Here is a 21,238-nt window from a genome sequence, read left to right as displayed (position 1 = left end):
TGTCTGATAACCCATCCCCAGGATGCTGGGCTCCTCCCTGCAAGGCAGCCAAGGGGCGAATCACAGGGCAAAGCCCAAAGCCCAAAGATTGTGTCTGCCCTGCACATTAAAGGGAGAAGACTAGAGATGCATTCGAGCCAGGATCTATGTGTAGACAGAAGTAAGTGTGCTCGGTGTGCTCTGGATTTGGTCTCCCCAAGGTGAACGGCAGCTGCTTGGAGACACAAGACTGTCAGATTCTCCTCTCCCTGAAAGTCTCAGCATGCCGCACCCGCTGCCTGTCTGATCTGGGCCTCAGCCATTAGCTCGCGCTGCTCTCCCATGTTGTGTGGTTCCTGGAACCAGCAGATAACACTCAGATGCCCAGATAATCCCCTTACATTGCAGAAGTGGCTTCTCTCACTCTAACCAAAGGGTGAAGGTGCCTCTCACTAATGTACTGAGTTTACAGTTCTCAGCCTTTCCTGAAACAGATTCTGGGAGGAGCTTCTCTGTCACCCAGCGCAGGCTACATTCCCCTTCTGTTTTCCTTTGTCGCTGCAGAGAGCTTATCTGAGTTCAGTGCGTAGCTGCTGCTGCCTACAGCCACACCCTCCACTTCCATCAGCCCCTTCTCCCTGTTTGTCTCCTGACCCTTCCTGGGCATATTTCATGTGTTCAAATCCAGAACAGCTGCCACATGGCATCTGGATTGCACTGAAACCAAAGGGGATAAACAGCCCCCGGAGCAGGCCCTTGTCCAGCTGACACCTGCCCAACCAAACGTAAGAACATAAAAACGGACAGACTGAGTCAGACCAAAGGTCCATCCAGCCCAGTGTCCTGTCTGCCGACAGTGGCCAGTGCCAGGTGCCCCACAGGGAATGAACAGAACAGAGAATCATCAAGTGATCCATCCCCAGTCGCCCATTCCCAGCTTCTGGCAAACAGGCCAGGGACACCATCCCTGCCCATCCTGGCTAATAGCCATTGATTGACCTATTGGTCATGAACTTATCTAGGTCCTTTTTGTAGTCTGTTATAGTCTTGGCCTTCACATCATTGTCTGACAAGGAGTTTCACAGACAGACTGGGTGTTGTGTGAAGAAATACTTCCTTTTGTTTGTTTTGCCCTTTTCTGAAACGTTTCCAGTTCCAATATATATTTATTTTGAGATGGAGCAACTGCATGTGCACGCAGTACTCAAGATGCAGGTATACTGTGCATTTATATAGAGGCAACATGATATTTTCTGTTTTATCATCTGTCCCTTTCTTAATGATTCCCAGCATTTCTGTTGGCTTTTTTGAAGCCTCTGCACAATGAGTGGATCTTTTCAGAGAACTGTCCAGAATGACTCCAAGATCCCTCTCTTGAGTGAAAACAGCTAATTCAGACCCATCGTGTTATAAGTATAGTTGGGATTATGTTTTCCAATGTGCGTTACTTTGCATTAATCAACACTGCATTTCATCTGCCATTTTGTTGCCCAGTTACCCAGCCAAAGCCCTGACGGGGCCCCTTGTGCTGGGAGCTTTAGGAAAACAGCCTGGTCCTTATCTCAGCACTTCCAGCTCCATTTGCTCCTTATCCTGGATGAACAGGTTCCCCTCCCCCCGTCCCCAAGCCCCGGGGAAAACCCTTCTCTGCTAACACAGCTACATCTCCCTACTCCTGCTCACGGTTAGATGCATGTGCTCGGGCAGGGAAGAGGCAGAGGGTAAGGAAAGGAGGTGTCCCTGTGAAATGGGGGGATGAGAGGGAGCTGGTCCCTAGAGCTGGGAGCTGTGAGGATTCGACCCTGGCGATCTCCTCCTGGGAGCAGCTGATGGTGGCAGTGAGCTGGGGAGGAGGAGCCTGGATGGCTTTTATGGGCAGCCCATGGCACTGCTCTGCCCAGCAGGAGGCTGGGATGCTGTGCAGGGACTCCCATCTCTCCCTAATGTGTCCTTCTCCCGTTGGAGACTGGCAGGGGAGAGAATGCACTGGGAAGCACTGACCGAGCACCCTCGCCCACTGCCCGTGGTGCTGTCTGGCCAGCACAAGGCTCAGCTCTGGGGACGTGGTCAGTGGACACTCTGCCGAGACCGCAAAGCCAAGGAGAGGTCAACGGGAGTCCAGGGTCCGGTGCAGACTCTTTTGCTTACCTTTGGGCCGAGGAGCAGCTTCCGTCATCGGCATGTTCTCATAGATATTCTCCCTCGCCATTGTCCTGCCTTCGTGCTGAGCTGAGCCCCTGATCACTGGCTTGTGGGTCCTATCTGCAGCCTGGTGGGTTAGAGCCTCCCTCTGACAGCAGCCCTGGCCCAGAAATAGAAATGGGAAGTGATGCCTGGTGGTTGGATGAGGGGAGGAGGTGCAGGGGAGAGACGGGTGGCTGGGTGAAGGAGGCGTGAGGGAAGAAGAAGACAGCGCTCTGTTAGCAGCGCCTGGCCATAGGTGCTGGATCTATGAGGGCGGCGGTTTCCATCACATGCAGGGTTTACAGTTCTGTTCAGTGGCTCTTAGCACCCCACTATTCGCATTGTTCCAGCCCCCTGGGCCCAGCCTTTTATGGTCCCCTCGTGGCAAGAGCGTAAAGGCATCATCCCCGTGCGTGGCACGTGTGGTTGGCTGTCGGAGGTAGTGCAGAAGAGGGAGGGGGCCCTGGGAAAGCCTGGGCCCTTTCTCCTCCTGGGATGCCCCCAGCTCCGCCCCAGCCATGCCAGTCCTGCTCTGTGTCCTGGCCCCACTTGTGTTGTGGGGCCTCCAGCGTCATCCTGCTGAAGCACGGTGAGGGGCAGGCTGGGGGCAGTGTGGGGCCAGGCGTGTTCTGCTCCTTGCCTACAGACCACGTCCCCTCCCCCCACAACCGTGGCACCCTGGGCAGTCACCCACATCACCCGCCCCGAAGGCCGGCCCTATCCTGGGGCATCCACGACTGTCCAAATATGCATCTTTTTCCTGTGTGTGACCATCCACGGGTGGGAGTTCTGCTGTCCAAAGAGACAGACCCTGCTCACTGCTCCAGCGGTTACATGGGATGAGAGGGGGCACGTGTGGAATCAAAGGTTAGCGTGTTACACAAGCACTCCTGGTGAGTACGAGCAGCACTGCTACAAGCAGCCAAGTGGGCACATGCCCAGCGATACACAAACGTTGGTGGCTGAACGCCGACATAACGTTGTAGTGTAGACACGGCCTCGGTCGCCATTTCTGGGGCTCTACAGGAAGCTTCCAGGAGGGATTAGCAGCCTTGCAGATTCCACATTCACTGGGAGCGAAGCCGGTGAGAGCTCAGGGGGGAAGGTTACAAACATGGGAGCTCCAGACAGTCTCCTCTCAGTGCTTTGGCTGGATGACTGCAAAATAAAATGGAAGATGAAATTCAATGTTGATAAATGCAAAGTAACGCACATCGGAACACATCATCCCAACTATACTTATAAGACAATGGGGTCTGAATTAGCTGTTTCCACTCAAGAGAGGGATCTTGGAGTCATTGTGGAGAGTTCTCTGAAAACATCCACTCAATGTGCAGCGGCAGTCAAAGAAGTGAACAGAATGTTGGGAATCATTTAGAGGGACAGATAATAAAACAGAAAATATCCTATTGCCTCTATATAAATCCACGGTACATCCACATCCTGAATACTGCAGGCAGATGTCGTCGCACCATCTCAAAAAAGATATACTGGAATTGCAAAAGGTTCAGAAAAGGGATCGGGGTATGGAACAACTGCCATATTTGTATAGATTAATAAGACCAGGACTTTTCAGCTTGGAAAAGAAACGACTAAGGAGGGATGTCACTGAGATCTATAATGTCATGACTGGTGTGGAGAAAGTAAATAAGGAAGTCTAATTTACTCCTTCACATAACACAAGAACTAGTTCATGGAGGATAGGTCCGTCAATGACTATTAGCCAGGATGGGCAGGGATGACAGTCTTGTGTCTCCAAGCAGCTGCCGTTCACCTTGGGGAGAGCAAATCCAGAGCACACCGAGCACACTTACTTCTGTCCACACATAGATCCTGGTTCGAATGCAGCTCTAGTCTTCTCCCTTTAATGTGCAGGGGAGACACAATCTTTGGGCTTTGCCCTGTGATTCGCCCCTTGGTTGCCTTGCAGGGAGAAGCCCAGCATCCTGGGGATGGGTTATCAGACAGGGATGCTGTAGAAAGGCCCTTCAGAGCACACTGCTGCTGTCAGCCCCACTTTTCTCCTGCAAAGAATCATTTTCCCCTCATTTCACTGCCTCGTTGTATTCATATTTCATAAGTTGTTTCAGGTTCCTTTTCTCACTTAAAAATACTCCTTTGGGCCTGGACTTCTGTGATGATGAAGTTCTGGCGGGACCCAACTGAAAGTGCCAATTCAGGACCAATTGCTCAAATAGGGCAGTTACAGCCCTAGGCTGGGTTTTTTTCACCTCTAATGCAAACCAAACCAGCCAGACAAAAAGGACTTCGGTTTCACCCCACTGGCCAACCACAAGTCACACAAGCAATTTCCTTAGACACTCCAGTCTCCCAGTATCACCACCCGTCCCACTCGTCCCGGGGATGAATGGTTATGAAAGCCAACACTCCAATAAAGGAATAAGGTTCTCTTGATTCCAAAGAATCAAGCCCCAGACCCTGGTCAATATACACATCAGATCTTACCCACAAATCACACTGTTGCCAATCCTTTAGAATCTAAAATCTAAAGGTTTATTCATAAAAGGAAAAAGATAGAGATGAGAGCTAGAATTGGTTAAATGGAATCAATTACATGCAGTAATAGCAAAGTTCTGGAGTAAACTGCAGGTTCAAATCAAGTCTCTGGAGAACATCCCCAGCTGGGATGGGTCATCAGTCCCTTGTGCAGAACTTCAGCTTGTAGCAAAGTCCCTCCAGAGGTAAGAAGCAGGATTGAAGACCAGATGGAGATGAGGCAATAGCCTTATACAGGCTTTTCCAGGTGTAAGAAACTCTTTGTCTTTACTGTGGAAAATTACAGCAAAATGGAGTCTGGAGTAACATGGGCAAGTTCCTGCCGGCCTTGCTGAGTTACAAGGTGTATCTGCCTCCTCTCCATGGGTTAATTGTGTAGCTGATTGTCCTTAATGGGCCATCAAGCAGGCTAGTCAGAGCAAATACCAACCTGTCTGGAATGTTTCCAAAAACACAGCACAAATTTGAAATACAGACAGTATAGATTCAATACTCATAACTTCAGCTACAAAATGATTCAGACAGCATAATCCTAACCAGCAACCCATAACCTGGTTTTAGACACTTATATGACACCTTTTTACAAAATTTTTGGTGCCACTCTAAGACCTTGGTTGCAAACCATGTTCTATATGGTCCCAGTTTATATCAATAACGTCACAATTTCACAAGCCCTAAACATCCCTCTCAAGAAATGCTTAGGCAGGGGGAAAATCCTGCTCCCAGATCTCTCTCACAGGATGCCTGCCTGGCACTAGAGTCACTCCTGATTTAGGGAGGGTCGCTTTTCAGATTCTCACTCTAAATGTTGATTCAAGCAGGCTGCAGGCTCTTAAGGGCCTTCCACAGGCTAAAAATCCCAAGAAGAGGTGATGAAAAAGGAAACAGGATGTTAGGAATCATTAAAAAGGGGATAGAGAATAAGACTGAGAATATATTATTGCCCTGATATAAATCAACGGTACGCCCACATCTCGAATACTGCGTACAGATGTGGTCTCCTCATCTGAGAAAAGATATACAGGCACTAGAAAAGGTTGAGAGAAGGGCAACTAAAATGATTAGGGGTTTGCAATGGGTCCCATAGGAGGAAATATTAAAGAGGCTAGGACTCCAGCTTGGAAAAGAGGAGACTAAGGGGGGATATGATAGAGGTCTATAAAATCATGAGTGATGTGGAGAAAGTGGATAAGGAAAAGTTATTTACTTGTTCCCATAATACAAGAACTAGGGGTCACCAAATGAAATTAATGGGCAGCAGGTTTAAAACAAACAAAAGGAAGTTCTTCTTCACACAGCGCACAGTCAACCTGTGGAACTCCTTACCTGAGGCGGTTGTGAAGACTAGGACTATAACAAGGTTTAAAAGAGAACTGGATAAATTCATGGAGGTTAAGTCCATTAATGGCTATTAGCCAGGATGGGTAAGGAATGGTGTCCCTAGCCTCTGTTTGTCAGAGGATGGAGATGGATGGCAGGAGAGAGATCACTTGATCATTGCCTGTTAGGTCCGTTCCCTCTGGGGCACCTGGCACTGGCCACTTTCGGCAGATAGGATACTGGGCTAGATGGAACTTTGGTCTGACCCAGTATGGCCGTTCTTATGTTATGTTATGGTCTTATTTTAGATTGAGTGTTGGTGAGTAGGAAGGACCTCCAGAAAAGAACTGATCTGGGAAACTACAGACCTTTTAGGCTGACCTCAATTGTATGCTAGGTCTTTTAACTAATTTGGAAGGAGAAAGTAGTTAGCGGCATAGAGGTTAATGGTAAATGGGATGAAATACAACACGATTTTACAAAAGGTAGATCATGCCAGATCAGCCTTCTCTTTCTTTGAGAAGATAACTGATTTTTTAGAGAAGGGAAATGAGGTAGATCTCATCTATCTGGATTTCAGGGCATTTGATACAGTGCCACATGGGAAATTATGAGTCAACTTGGAGAAGATGGGGATTAATATTGCTGTTAATCCCTACGTGCATGAGCTTGCACTTTGCACGACTGAATTTCATCCCATTTCTACTACTCCAGATGTCAAAGTCATCCAGCTCTACTCGTACAATATTGCGGTCCTTCTCCATGCTGGCAATACCTCCCAACTCTGTGTCATCTGCAGATTTCATTAGCGCACTCCCCCTTTTGGTGCCATGGTCGTTAATGAAAACGTTAAATAAGATTTGTCCCAAACCCGATCCCTGAGGATCTCCACAAGTAACCTCCCTTCAGCCTAACAGTTCACCTTTGGCCACGACCCATTGTAGTCTCCCATTTAACTGGGCCCTGATCCACCTTTCAATGGGATCAGGAAGGAATTTTCCCCCAAATCAGATTGGTGAGACCCTGGGTTTTTTTGCTGTCCTCTGCAGCCTGGGGCGTGGGTCACTTGCAGGTCTGAATTACTGTAAATAGTGGATTCTCTGTAACTTGAAGGCTTTAGATCATGGTTTGAGGACTTCAGTAACTCAGCCAAAGGTTATGGGACTATTACAGGAGTGGGTGGGCGAGGTTCTGTGGCCTGCAGGAGGTCAGTTACGATCATGATGGGCCCTTCTGGCTGTAAGGTCTATGAGACCTGTCTCTGCCTCAGTTCTCCACCTATAAAACCGGGGGAGGAGACTTCTCTATTTCACAGGAGTGTCGTGTGACATTAAGTAATATATTAAAGGCTGTGAGGTGCTCAGATACTGCTGTGAAAGGATACAAAGATGTCTGATGGATGGAAAGCAGGAAAGATATCGCAGACAGCATTTAGATCACAGGTCTGCTGATGATGCACAAGCTGAAAGAGAAACTGGCTCCCTGGGGCATCACTGTGTTGGCCCTGCAGCACTAAGGGGAGTGAAGGCTGATTTTTAGGGACAGATGCTCTGCAGGTGTAAATCAAAATAGCTCCTCTGAAGTCAGATTGACACCATCTGAGCAGCTGACCATTAACCTTGCAAGCCCGGATCCTCAGAGGCATTTGGGCTCCCGGTTTCCATTGAAATCACTGGGAGTCTGGGGCCTGAACAGCTCTAGGAGTCTGGGCCTACAGTTAGCAGACAGGCCCCTGAGACACACCAGGAGCAGAGCCGTCAGGATCGGCACTTGGGCGGCCACAGTGCCCAGAAAGCTGCACCCAGGTCCTGCTTTCCATAGTGCTAGGTGTTGCACAAACACACAGGAAAATGAGATCAGAGAATCACAGAACCATCAGGTGAGAAGGGACCCCAGGGGCATCTAGTTTAACCCCTGCCAAGATGCAGGATTTGTTGTGTCTGAAACATCCCAGACAGACGTCTCCAGCCTCCTTTTAAAAACCTCCTTTGAAGGGGCTTCCACAACCTCCTGAGGCATCTGTTCCTGAGATTTCATCTCAATCGGCTCTGCTGGAGTTTGTAGCTCCCTGCTCCAAGGATCTGACGCCCTCCTATTTCTTCTCTGGGCGTGGCTGGTCTCCAGATATAGTTCGGTTCAGTCACTGACCTGCAGAAGTGTAATTTCTAGATCTCCGGGCATAGAGCAAGCTGCAAGTGGTTGAAGAAGCAGTGCAGAAGCTCCAAGTCTCTCCACAGCCTGACAACACCTCGGACGAGTCAGCAAAGGGATCGGACAGTAAGTCACAGGACGAAGCATCAGGGTCAGTTCCCCTCCCTTGGCCTGGAAGCTGAGCACTCTCCTGCCCATAGAGATGGTGGGTTCCTGGCATCCTCCTACTTCCCTGCCAAGTGGTCCTGTCCCCTGTCTAACGAGCTGCTGCTCTGCACCTTCCTCTGCCAACGGAGGCTCTGTTCCCAGGGACGGGTGGCTGCTCCAGGCTCCCTCCTAGCTCCCTTCCTGGCAGTGGCAGGCTGGCTGCATCCGCCCCATGCTCCTACGCAGGATGCCTAGTGGTCAACATCTTCCGTCCTTTCACTGTTGCTCCCTTCGCTCCGTAGTTTTCGCCTTGGCCCCTGTATTGTCAGGGTTGCATTGGCGGGAAAGACGGATGCAGCTCATGAGACATACAGGGCCGAATTCAGACCCTGGTGTAGGCAGGACGTCAGTGGAGCTGCACTCGTGGGTCTCAATTTGCCCCCCAGTCCCTGAGCCCTCCCTGTGCAGCTCCAATAATTTGGGTACCTGCCACAGTCCCATTGCTGGAGGCAGATCGCCCCCTTGTGGCCATGTCTCACAACTGTCTGTCTGTCTGGCACAGGGCTGCACATACAAACCCGTCCATGGATCAGGTTATTCAACGTCCAGTCAGAAAATGGGCCTGAACTGAACCCTGGCACAGAACTCGCCTGAACACTGGGCTGTTCAAAATCCCAGCCTGGAGCCCAGGGCCAAGGCTCAGGGCCACGGATGTTCTTGCACCCCCAGGTCTGCCCCATGCTGCAGGAGACCCACTCACAGCTCACAATGGGGGAGCAATTGGGAAGAGGTGGCTGGGGAGATTGGGGGGACAGGGCTAGAATTCAGGAGAGCTGGGGTCAATTCCCAGCTCTGCTGCAAACTTCCTGTGTGATCTTGGGCACCTCTCCCTGCACCTCAGTTCCCCATCGGTAAAATCATCCTTTATTTCTCCCACCTCGTGTCTATTTTGACTGTGAGCTGTTGAGAGCAGGGACTGTCCCCTCCTGTCCGTACAGCGCCTGGCACACAGGGGCCTGCAGGTGCTGCTCTATTGCACGTGCTGATAATCAAGTGTTCTGCATCTCCACTGACGTCGCTGTGACTTTCTCCTAGGTCTGCAGCTATTGGATGAAGCACAGGCAGGAGTCCGGCTGCTGAAAGCCCAGCTGGGTAACGTCAGTGCAGCGTATGGAGAAATCCAGATCCGGCTGGACAACGTCAGTGCAGCACAAGCAGCAGTGCAAGGTCGCTACAGTAAGTACTAGCTGCAGTGCTGGCTGGTGCCGTTTCTGCTGGTGCTGAGGATGAACGGAGGATTTCAGGCTCCCAGGCTGACAACACGGCGACTTTCCCCAGCCCCGAGTTCTCTTCCATTGAAAATCACCGGTGGCTGCACCTGTGCCCACACCGTGGTGATCAGTGTGGAGTTAAATTACACCCTAGGCGTCATTAGCCTAATGGGAGCACCCAGCTATCAGCTCTTCTTAGACGCTCCAAACCTGTCAGCTCACAGGCAAAAAGTGACCCTGGCTTTTCAGCGTATGGGGTGTTACTTTCAGAACCATCCCTGAGCCAGTGCCCCCGGCAGGGTATTGGGGGAGATGCCAAAGTGCAAAAGACCCAAGACCTTCACCACTTATGATCATTTAAAGATGTTGATGCAGAACCAGGGGATGTTCCACCTTGGGCAGCTACATCCCCCTCCTGAACTCCCCCTGCCAGCTCAGCTGAACAGTGAGTCTCCCCTTTCCCATTACAGCCGTGCTGCTCTGCACTGGGACCAGTGCCCATGCTCCAACCCAGATGCAGCTGCATTTCAGTGCTGGGGCAGTGACCCTCTGGTGTCTGCTTTCTGCAGCGCTCTTTGGGATCCTTCCTTGGGCCATGAAAGTTACTTATTGTGATGCTGGAGAATCAGGATTCAGAAGTTCCCTGGGCTGGGGGCAGCTGAAGGGCCAGGGAAATGCAGCACTAGAAACCCTGAGCTCCCTGCGTGTTTCCCTGTGACACTAGCCCGGGCGTCTCACCACAGTCTCTGCTCCTAGGTGACGTGCTGACAAAGCTCTCCAGGGGCTGGAGGTTTTACTGTGGGAACCTCTATTACTTTTCACAAGAATGGAAGTCGTGGGATGAGGCAGGTTCCCACTCTCCTTGGGATTGCACTGCGATCTTCCCTCTGGCAGGCTGGGCAAGGGGAAGTTGTGGGGCCAGGGGCATGGCCAGAGCCAGCTGCAGTCAGTGCAGTGACCTCAGTGGGCTGTGGGTGAGGCCCATAAGCAGGGCCAGGGAGAAGTTACTGACTGACCCCCGCTGCCCTCTCTTCCCGTTCCTGCGTTCCCATCTCGGGGGTGCCTGGGACGTGCTGTGCCACCTGCTCTGGTTCTGGGCAATGAGATCTGAGTTGCTGCTGCTCAGCATTTGGAGCCACACACTGACTTTGGCTCTTTGCTGGCCTGTCAGGCACAGGGCAGTTGCTATCCCCGGCCATCAGAAGCCCTTTGATACCATGGCCACAAGCGCTGCAGAGAACTCTGAGGGGTGACCAGGGGGTGCATCACTTTACAACGTCACTGCTGAGTGTCTTGTTCCCCTGCCAACAACAGAGTCCACAGAGCAGAAGTGAGCTCAGGAATTGGCTGTGGTTCTCCTCTGAGACATTAACACTCTTATCTGTAGGTTCTGGGAGGAGAATCAGCCAGACAACTGGGATCAGGGAACAAGAGGCAGAGAAGACTGTGTTGAGTCCCACTCAACCAACCAGAATTTGTGGAATGATGCCCACTGCACTCTGATTTCCGGTGGATTTGTAAGCACGCCCATGGACAGGCTGGGTTGTGAGTAGTATATACCTCGTTAGTATTCATCACCATGTATTTTTTAACCGGTTTCCACACCGCATTTAGGACTTTTGTCCCGCTCTCCGTTCTCATTTCTTTTATTGTGAAGGTTTGGTGCCTTTGGCCATTTTGAAAAAAAAAAAAGTTTGATTATTTATTGTTTGTATAGGGAGAATGTTGCCTGCTTGTGCTCTGAAAGATTTGGTTGATTGTTTAGAAAAAAAGGTTGAAAGAATAGAGTGAGAGAGCTTAAAGATTAATAAAAGAAAGCTTTGGTAAGTGTTAGGGGGGAAAAAGGAAAGAAAGATTGTTTAGTTAGATTTAGTGAGGAGAGATGATTTTAAAGGCCTAGTTTGATGTGTTATTAAAGAATAGAAAGAGAACTTAAAGAAAAATAAAGATTTTTGTTTTTAAAGGGATAGTTTGGAAGAATAGAGGCAAGTTGTTAAAAAAAAGAGATTTTTGGTGAGGTTGAGAAGGAGAGGTGTTCTAAAGACTAGTTTGGGATGTTATTAAAGAATCAAAATATTTGCGATAAATGTAAAAGGTGTATTAAATATAGGGAAGGTTAAGAAAGAGCATTTAAAAATATTAAATAATATTGAAAAATAGGTTAAAAAAGAACATATGGCAAAACAGGGCATTTACTAAGGCAGGGACTATTTAGTAAGCTCATGGTAAAAATTTAAAGGTTGGTTAAGAAAGAACCATTTAAACTATTAAATACAAGAATCAGTTAAGAAAAGAGCATTTAAAAACAGATAAATAAAAGAGAAACATATAAAGGTAGGTTAAAAGAGAGAACAGGACAGGAAAAGGGAAAAGAAAGCCCCTTTGCAAATGGCAAAGATAAACAGCATGTGGTTGAGTCAAAGAGAGAGAGAGATCTTACCCTTCCAACTGTTCCTGAAGAAAGAGGCGACTTCCCAGGTTCACAGCCCCTCAGGATAGTTGTCTTCACCTTTGGATTGGACCAATCAGATGCTGTTCTACAGCTGGGTCATAAAGTACTTTTTCCTGAACCAATCCGATAGTCCTAAGGTTTTTAAACAAGAGCTATCTCCCACCCCCACCCCCTTTAACTGCCTTATTCTTAATTAAAAAAACCGACCCCAAGCATCTTTCCTGCCATGCTTTAATAAAGGTTAAAACCATAAGCCCTCAGTAACAAACCAGTTTTTAAAAGTTTTCCATTATGTTTTAGACTAACATTGGTCATTTTTCAGTGAGGACAATTTGAAGTGGCAGCAAAGCCGCTGTGATCAAAAATAGCATCTGATGAGTCAGTGGATCAGAGATAAGAAGGCAGCTTTCCCCCCCCACACTTTTTAACAAAAGCATGTAAAAGTGATATTAAGTTGTGTAAAGGAATAATCACTTGAAAAGACAAGCCTGTATGAAGAGACAGCCCTTTATTTAGCACTTTTGCTTGTGTTTTGATAAAAAATGAGCATGCAGAAACACCTCAGGGTTAAAGCCACAAACCCTTGCTAACAAAAAGTTTATAAAAGCTTTTCCCTCTGCTTTTAGTGAGGACAATTTGAAGCAGCAGCAAAAACAGCGTCTGTGAGCCAGTGGATCCGAGAGAAAAAGGCTGCTTCTTCCCCCACTTTTTTAACAAATAGAAGTGAAAGACATATGAAGTCTTGTAAAGCAATAAACACTTGAAAAGACAAGCCTATATGAAGACACATCCCTTATTTAGCACTTCTGAATATGCATTTCAATAAAAAGTGTGCATGCAGAAACATCCCAGTGTTAAAAACACAGAGAACCTGTTACTAAAGTAATTTATAGTGATAAAAAAGTTTTCCCCTATGTTTTAGACTAATGTCGATCATTTTTTAGTAAGGACAATTTGAAGCAGTGCGGTGTGATGGAGCAGTGAGTGGGGAGTATTGACCTGGTAATGTTGCGTGGGGGGTTTACTGGTACTGTCTGCATTGGTGCTGGATGGTGGTGGGACATCAGGGTGTGACTTCACTTAAGGGATGATACATGAGCATGTAACCTGAGCCCAGGAGTGGGTTGGGGCCAGGTGACACCTTCTGTCTGGGAAACTGGACAAAGGCTGGAGAAGGGGCTGGGATGAGTGGGTGGTTGGGATGGCTGGTGGGAGTTTCAGTTTGGAGCTGGCTGGGGAAATGGAGGGAGGCCCAGAACTGGAGTCTGGGCTCCCTGCCCCCCAAGATGGACCTCACTGAGGGATCCTGTTTTCTATACCTACAAGCTGTGTTTTGTACTGCATTCCTGTCGTCTAATAAACCTTCTGTGTTACTGGCTGGCTGACTCAGAGTCACGGTGAATTGCAGGAAGAGGGGGGTGCAGGGCCCTATCTCCCCCACACTCGGTGACACATGCTTTTTCAGCAAAGCCACTGTTAGCAAAAGAAGCATCTGTGAGTCAGTGGATCCGAGATAAGAAGGTTGCTTCTTCCCCTACTTTTTAACAAATATAAGTGAAAGTTATATTAAGTTTTGTAAAGGAATAAACACTTGAAAAGAGAAGCCTGTCTGAAGACACATTCCTTCATTTAGCACTTTTGCACTTCAGTAAAAAGTGTGCATGCAGAAACATCCCAGTGTTAAAAACACAGCTAACCTGTTTATGAAAGTAATTCATAGTGATAAAAGAGTTTTCCCCTATGTTTTAGACTAACATTGGTCACTTTTTAGTTAGGACAATTTGAAGCAGTGTGCTTCTTCAGCAAAGCCCCTGTTAGCAAAAACAGCCTTTGTGAGCCAGTGGATCAGAGGTAAGATAAGATACGAAGGAGCTTCTATTTAAACAGGTCTGATGATGAAAGATGGCTGCACCTAGAAGGCCCTGGCCAACACCAGCAGTCCAGCCTCTCATGAAGAGACGTTCTACGGTCGCTGCTATGGGACCTGAAGAGTGCTTGAGATGGGTCATGGGAGAGGGGAAACAGGGATAGCTAATGATGTCTGTAACCACAAGAACGACGCGGTGGAGAAACATGAGGCCAGACCGCTGGGCCAAGATTTGTTTGAGACTCCGGACCCCGGCCAGGAGAGCCCAAACTGTTGTACAGACAAACCCACACAGGATCGTTTTAGGGGTCAAGATAAAGATGCCACATTTATTATTGATCTATAACTACTAGAAAATACCTCAATGTTTATACATACACAGACACAAACACACCAAATGTTCTGCAGCTGCTGGATAGCTATCAGTCCTGATTGTAGCTTGAGTTCATGGCTTGAGTTCACAGCTTGGGATCGTAGCTCGTGGCAGCTAACTGGCCAGGAAAGCTGAGCACGAGGAGGAGCCGGGTCTCTGCTGGGAGCGCACCGATGCCCCTTGATGTTGATAGCAAAGCGTTACCCAAAGTCTCTCATCTCACCCTTCCTTTTTATAGGCTTTTAGTTTGGATTCAAAGTCTATAGGTCTTGCTCTGTCACGTCGCCTCTGGGTTTGGTGCTGGATCACCCATCAATTGCAGGCGTGACTTTCAGCCTCGGACCTGGCTTTGATTTTCCTTTTGTTTTTTCTTTTGTCCTTTTCTTTTTAGGGTGGATGCTTCTTACTTTGCTTATGGCTGTTGTCTAGGTCTTCAGCCGTTGGTATTTGATCTTTATCTCAACAGGACGGGCTTGGCGCTGGAGATTGATTCTATCACCCATACATACCTCATTCACACATTTAAACTAGACTAAAAATATTACAGCATGGCTTGCAAAAATGGGGGCTGCAGCACAAGCCTTCCACAAAATGGAGTAAGTATTTTAAAATGGGTTTTGAATTACAATAGTGCTCAGAAGTTACAATGTAGGCAAAATGGCAAGTGTAATGAAATGGTGAACAGAAGTTACAATGATACAGTGAATAACTAAAACCAATTTCATTCACATCAGTTCCACAAAACGAATCAAACAAAGGGCTGTATGGAGATGAGGCACTGGTATGTTGTGTGAAAGTAGAATGAAGTATATTGTAGAAGTAGAATGAATTCAGTCTGACTTTGACAGTTGTATGTAAGAACGTTCAAGGGATGGTTTGGCAGGGACCCGATCACTGGTGCTGGGTTGGCTAGAGCCTTTTGGATCAGCCGGCAGAGACATATTGCCTTTGTTGTTGTTTGTTGTTTCTAAAAGCTGCATGCGGAAGGGGTCCCTTCACACATGGTGTAAAAGGTTTTAAAAGCATGTTATGAAAAACTACAAAGATGCCTTACACGTATTTCTTACCGTACATTTTTCAGCAGCTGAGCGATGGTTCTTCAGAGGACTTGGCGGTTCTGGACACCGACAGCTCCGAAGGGCTGAGTGGATTGGGCCCAATCTGTTTTGACCCAGACCCAAAGCCAGATGCTCAACACAATGCCGAAGCAGGGAGGGATGCTTATTCTATAGGCCTGTACTATCTAAAGTTGAGGGAGAAATTTGGTATTAAGCCTGTGCAAGTTCATAACCGTAAAACTGTGATGTGTGCAATGGTGCGAGCAGCTGTGCACAGAATCATCAAGCACTGCCTGAGAGAGAAACACAATGAGGATTGTCCTGGGTGCGCTATAGATTCCCCCGGTCAGAGGCATCACGGCTGTAAACTGTAAAATAAAAGAAATTAGCAGTAGTTTGTCTCTGGAGAGTGTGTTAAATATCATCAAAACATTGGGATACGCACTGCAGTGCCTCTGTTTAACCCAGGAACATTTAGCTCTAGGGGAAGAATTGGTGGAGAAAGTGACAGAGGCCAAGGACCCAAATAGCATTTTAGATGAAATCATCAAACCGACAGATAAAGGCGGAAAAGTCAAGGGGTGGGGTGTTCTTCAGATAGGCTTTGTGCAGTCACAAAGCGATGGCTTTTGTCTTTTACTATCAGTAATTGGAATAAAATACTTGTTATAACTGATTATGACGATATCTGATTATGTTAGTTATTGGCTTCTGTATGTATAAAAAGGAAAAGGTAAGAGGACACCACGGGTACCATTTGATATTAATGCCTTGGGATTGTTAGTTTAAGTATCTGTTCTATATGTAGTTTGTAGTAGTTATGCTTATCACTATAACTCCTCCAAGGAGGGGATTGTTGGGTTATGTCCATTTTGTATGTTTGGTATAATTTCAGGATCCCATATTGATTTTCAACATGGAGTTTGTGCCCATGTGATCCAGCTGATTGCAGTTTTTGCGCCTTTTATTTCTCCTCAGAAGTGATAAACAACTTCAGGACAGAACTGGTTTTTACTGCCTTTTCGGCAAGGTTTCCCAAAAGGGGTTTTCTGCTCCTTCTATGGGGTTTCTCAGGCCAGATTATATAAGTCTGCCTCAAGCACTGCTCAGCTGCTGTCCATCTGAGTGACAGTGAGGGTCTGACTTGCTCTCACCTCCCCATCCTAGTGGTAGAGGGGGCTCGGGTTTTCCTTCCACAGCTCTGCTTCTACTTTGTCATCACCTGCAAGCAGAAGAGACGGACAGACAGCCACATCCCACCTACCATCACCCACCTTCAGCTGCTGTTCCCCGATGGACCATCTGCTCTTCTACAGACCCAAAGGAACATCCCGGGACTCTCTGGAGCTCCTCTCCAATGGCTTTCAACTAGCCGGAGGATTGAGGTCTCAGGCAACAATCGACACTTGATCTATAGAAGGAGGTTTCTATTAAGGGGTTTACTTACCTGTTTATAGGGTTTATTTTGGGAAAATCACTGTCTTACATAATTTTAAGGTTTACTCCCTCCTTTTCTTTGCCCCATTCATACCAGTCCCTCAATACACTTCATTTGTCTTTCACCTTATCATGACTGATTCCTCGTTATTCAAGGTGGGTGGGACCCTTTATGGGAAGATCAAACCTCCCAGATGACAGATGCTGGATAGGGAGGGTTGAGCCTAAGGAAACAGGAAGCATGGGAATCTCCTGCCATATCCCACATATATTTCTTTGCCTTTCTGCCCTTTCCTCTATTTACTTATTCCCATAATACAAGAATGAGGGGCACCAAATAAAATTAATGGGCAGCAGGTTTAAAACAAATACAAGGAAGTTCTTATTCACGCAGCACACAGTCAACTTGTGGAACTCCTTGCCTAAGGAGGTTGTGAAGGCTGGGACTATAACAGGGTTTAAAAGAGAACTGGATAAATTCATGGTGATTAAGTCCATAAATGGCTATTAGCCAGGATGGGTAAGGAATGGTGTCCCTAGCCTCTGTTCATCAGAGGATGGAGATGGATGGCAGGAGAGAGATCACTTGATCATTGCCTGTTAGCTTCACTCCCTCTGGGGCACCTGGCATTGGCCACTGTCGGTAGACAGATACTGGGCTAGATGGACCTTTGGTCTGACCTAGTATGTGCGTTCTTATGTTCTTATGTTCTCTAACAAGCACAAAGAGAGCCCAAACGCATGTTCTCCTGAGGTTAACAGTAGGCTGAGGCGGAAGTTGCTATTAACAGGAAACTCCTCTTTCCTCCACTGCAAATGTTGTTTCTCACATTGGCTGAGGATGGAAGCTAGCTTACAACAACCACCCAGTGCAGCAGGGCTGGGTTCTGCCATGCTAATCCACACTGGGTTACACTTTCCCCCACAAGCAGCCTCATTCATTTCAAGGGGACCAGCTGCAAATTAAGGTACTTCTCATAGTGACTAAAAGTGGCAGAATCTCACCCTCTGGCTTGGTCTACACTACAGAGTTAGACACTGCGGGTTACTTACATCACTGTTGGCTGTCATTCATGGAGCGGTTGTGTTGTGAGCCTCTGTGACTGTGTAAACCACCAGGCAGGAGAGTGACATTAACTGGTGTGACATGCCAGTCTCCACAAGAAGGTGTTACATCTTTCCCAACAGGAAAGGTCCATCAACACCAGACAGACTGTTGTGGGATGTGAAAGAGGATAAAATACATTCGTTGTTCTGCCCTGCCCCCATGAAGATGAGTCATGTAAGTGGATTCTTCCGTCAGCTGGGTTCGCAGATCAGAGCACGTGGCAGTTTCCTTTATATTTTGCTCTTTCATTTAACTCTTTTTAAATGCTCTTTTCTTAACCTAACCTAATATTTAATACACCTTTTAAATTTATCTCAATTTTTTTTATTCTTTAATAACATGTCAAACTAGGCCTTTAAAAACACCTCTCCTTACTAAACCTCGCCCAAAATCTCTCTTTTCTTTAATAGCTTGCCTCTATAATTTCAGACTAACCTTTAAAAACAAAAATCTTTAATTTTCTTTAAGTTCTCTCTTTCTATTCTTCAGTAACACGCCAACTAGGCCTTTAAAAGCATCTCTCCTTACTAAACCTCAACAAAAATCTGAGCACGGAGTGGCGAGCCAGGTAGGTGCAGCCCAGCTGGGACTGGGGAGCCTGAGAAGCAGATCAGCTGGGATCAGGGAGCCAAGAGCCTAGGGGGTAGCTGGGCTTTAGCTGGAGCTCCCCACACATCCCGGCGTGCTTGTCAATTTCACGGCTCCAGGAACGACAGCCAACCGCCGATATAAGTAACCCGCCGTGTCTACACAGACAATGTGTTGCCTTGACTACACCGACATAAGGTCTACGCTTGTGGTGGAGGTGTGGTTATTATGTCCGTGTAGTAGGGCACTTACATCGGTGGGACCATTCTCTGATGTGGACACTGACATGGAGAGGTCGACGTAAGGCATCTTTCGTTGACCTAACTCTGTATTGTAGACCAAGCCAGAGGGTGAGAGTTTGCCAATTTTACTCACTATGAGAAATCCTTTAATTTGCAGCTGGTCCCCTTATAATGAGTGAGGCTGCTTGTGGAGGAAGGTATAACCCAGCGCGGATTAGCATGGTAGAACCCAGCCCTACTGCATTGGGAGATTTTTGTAAGCTAGCTTCCATCCTCAGCCAAAGTGAGAAATATTTTCAGAGCAGGAAAGGGGGGGTTCCTGTTAAAACCAAGTTCCGCCCCAGCCTAGTGTTAACGTCAAGATAACATGCATTCAGGCTCTCTTTCTACTCCATGTGGCAGGAAATTTTGTCACTTGGGTTTAACCAAAAGATTCTAATTTTAATTGAAAGTCTTTCTCTCCATGCTAAGCAGTCCCCCGCAGCGCTCCTGAGCTCTGGATTTCCTCGTCTGGATGGGAAGAAAGGACTGCCCGTAGCTCAAGCTAAAAGCTCATGGAGACAAGGTAGGTCATATTTGTCACGTTAGTTGTTAGGCACCTCCACAGGCTTTAACTTGACCTGCTAACAACTCATCTGAAAACTACACACTGCCTTGTCTTCACTAGGATTTTACCTCAAGCTTGTTAACTCAAGTTCTATGTCCAGTGTTGTTTAACATCTTCACTAATGACCTGGTGTTACCCAGGGTTCTTTCAACTGAAAGCTCTTGGTAACATTTACTCTGTGTGAGGTGGTGTCAGGAAATAAATCAGGGGAGACATGACTGTCCAGCTGCTAGATGCCTGACGCAACAGGACATCACAAAGTGTCCCACTACCTCAAACTTTTCACCCTTATTTATAATACAATGACATGTCCCTTAAAGAAAAACTTGTTCAGCAAGCAATTTCAATGGTCCAGCAAGAGGCTTCTTTCTAATTATGGATTAACCAGGAGCGGGTTTTTACCAGAGTTTACAGCCTTGAGACCCTGCCGGACACATCCCTGAGGGCACATCCTGCTCCTCTAAAATGGATGCATCAGCAACTTTAACACAATTCTTGTCAGGAAGGACATGGGGTCAAGCTCCCCTTTTTGTGGTACCCAAAACCCCATCCCCTCCTGCCTTGGTTAAGCTAAGCCTGCTATATGGCCACTTGACGGCCTGCAGACTTGGCTGCTTTTAGCAATAACCCATAGTGGTTTCAGGCACTTTACTGCTTTGCCAAAATCTCCCTGTACAGTTCCCCTCTTTAAAGATCACCTTTCACACAAGGGGACCTTTACATGGTCGTCGCCACACCTTTTCTGGATGCACCTGCATTGAGATCCAGTGAAAGCTCAAGGCTCTTAACCGAGACCGAGCAAATTATCTTCTTGTTGGCATCCCATACTTAGCACACCAGCACAGCAACTGACAAGTGATCGTTTTAACCTCCTTTCCCGGAGGTACGAGTACTGGTGACAGTAACCACTGACTCATCTGTGGGGGGACTTGCAACTGCTGGATTTTGTGGCAGGTCCAGCATGTTATTTGGCTGGTAACAAAAGCCACTACTAACTGGGACCCCAAGATTACTATGATGGGGTGTAGGGCCAAATTCAGGATGTGCCAGTGGGGGACCATCCCAATAACACTTCCCACCAGTAGTGTAACAGGTCTTGGCCAATTCTGGCAAATACCTGTTTAATTTCATTGGCATTAAGATGCATGGTAACCATGACTCTGCACCCTTCCTGTTCTGCAGTATCTAGCTGGTTCTGTAAATCTGGGTGTACAAGCAATGTTTGTAAGGCAGTTAAATCCATTCCAAGAGGTACAGGTGTCACAACAGAATACAAAGAATAAGACACTTTTAACTGACTATATTGAAATTCGGGAACATGAAAGTCAAAATCACATCCCCTGGTTGCTACAATATGACAGAAACATTTATTCTCATAAAGATTATGATTTACTTTATGACCATAACTTGGTTTGTTTGCCAATACCTCTATGTTAGTAGCATCCAGCACTCCAACTTCTAATCCAGTTCCACCCAAAGCAGTTCAGTACATTTCTTGGGAGCCTTTTCTGTAGGCTGCCCACCCCCGTGGCTGCCAGGGAACTCCAATAACCTTCAGTAATTCACACTGAGATAGTATTAGGGCAGCTCTGCCTTCACTGGGCCTTTACTGTACTGCCCCTTATAGTAATCAGGGAAGGTGTGGCAATGGCTTTTCTTTCCTCACATCCAGTGTCATACAACACCAAGGTGCATTCAGCTCGGCTTGCATGCTGGAAGTTGATTAAGAAGTAACAATTGGCAAGTCTTAGTCTTTGAGTAACCAATGTTTTTACAACCCCTTTTTTTCCCTTGGTAATTTCACTTTGTGCCTTAAAAATTTTTTTTTATGTCCATCCTTTTATTCCTCCCAACAGATTAACCTTGTATCTCATGCATATTTTGCCTTTAAATGTGCCTTTACCACCTCAGGATGTTTCCCTGTTAACAGGCTGGCG

At 47.2% G+C, this 21,238-nt stretch overlaps 2 protein-coding genes across 10 annotated transcripts in view; both read left to right on the top strand.

Annotated features, from left to right (window-relative positions):
* The window catches only part of LOC127046421 (C-type lectin domain family 4 member F-like), a 280,381-nt gene extending 264,081 nt beyond the window's left edge, over positions 1-16,300 (top strand). The window contains exon 9 of the mRNA XM_050943430.1: positions 15,343-16,300. Within this exon, the coding sequence (XP_050799387.1) occupies positions 15,343-15,431 (89 nt within the window). The 3' untranslated portion in view covers positions 15,432-16,300. The remainder of the gene's footprint in view (positions 1-15,342) is intronic.
* The window catches only part of LOC127046423 (C-type lectin domain family 4 member F-like), a 167,724-nt gene that overhangs the window by 47,452 nt on the left and 99,034 nt on the right, over positions 1-21,238 (top strand). The window contains exon 1 of one of the 9 annotated variants that reach the window (XM_050943439.1): positions 19,103-19,259. The exons of the other annotated variants lie outside the window; for them this stretch is intronic. The gene's annotated coding sequence lies outside the window, so the exon portion shown is untranslated. Of the gene's footprint in view, positions 1-19,102; positions 19,260-21,238 lie in introns of those variants that run through there. 9 annotated transcript variants of the gene reach the window in all.

The sequence above is a fragment of the Gopherus flavomarginatus genome, chromosome 3 (genome assembly GCF_025201925.1).
Source record: "Gopherus flavomarginatus isolate rGopFla2 chromosome 3, rGopFla2.mat.asm, whole genome shotgun sequence".
Taxonomy (NCBI): Eukaryota; Metazoa; Chordata; order Testudines; family Testudinidae; genus Gopherus; species Gopherus flavomarginatus.
This window is presented reverse-complemented; position numbering and strand designations above follow the sequence as displayed.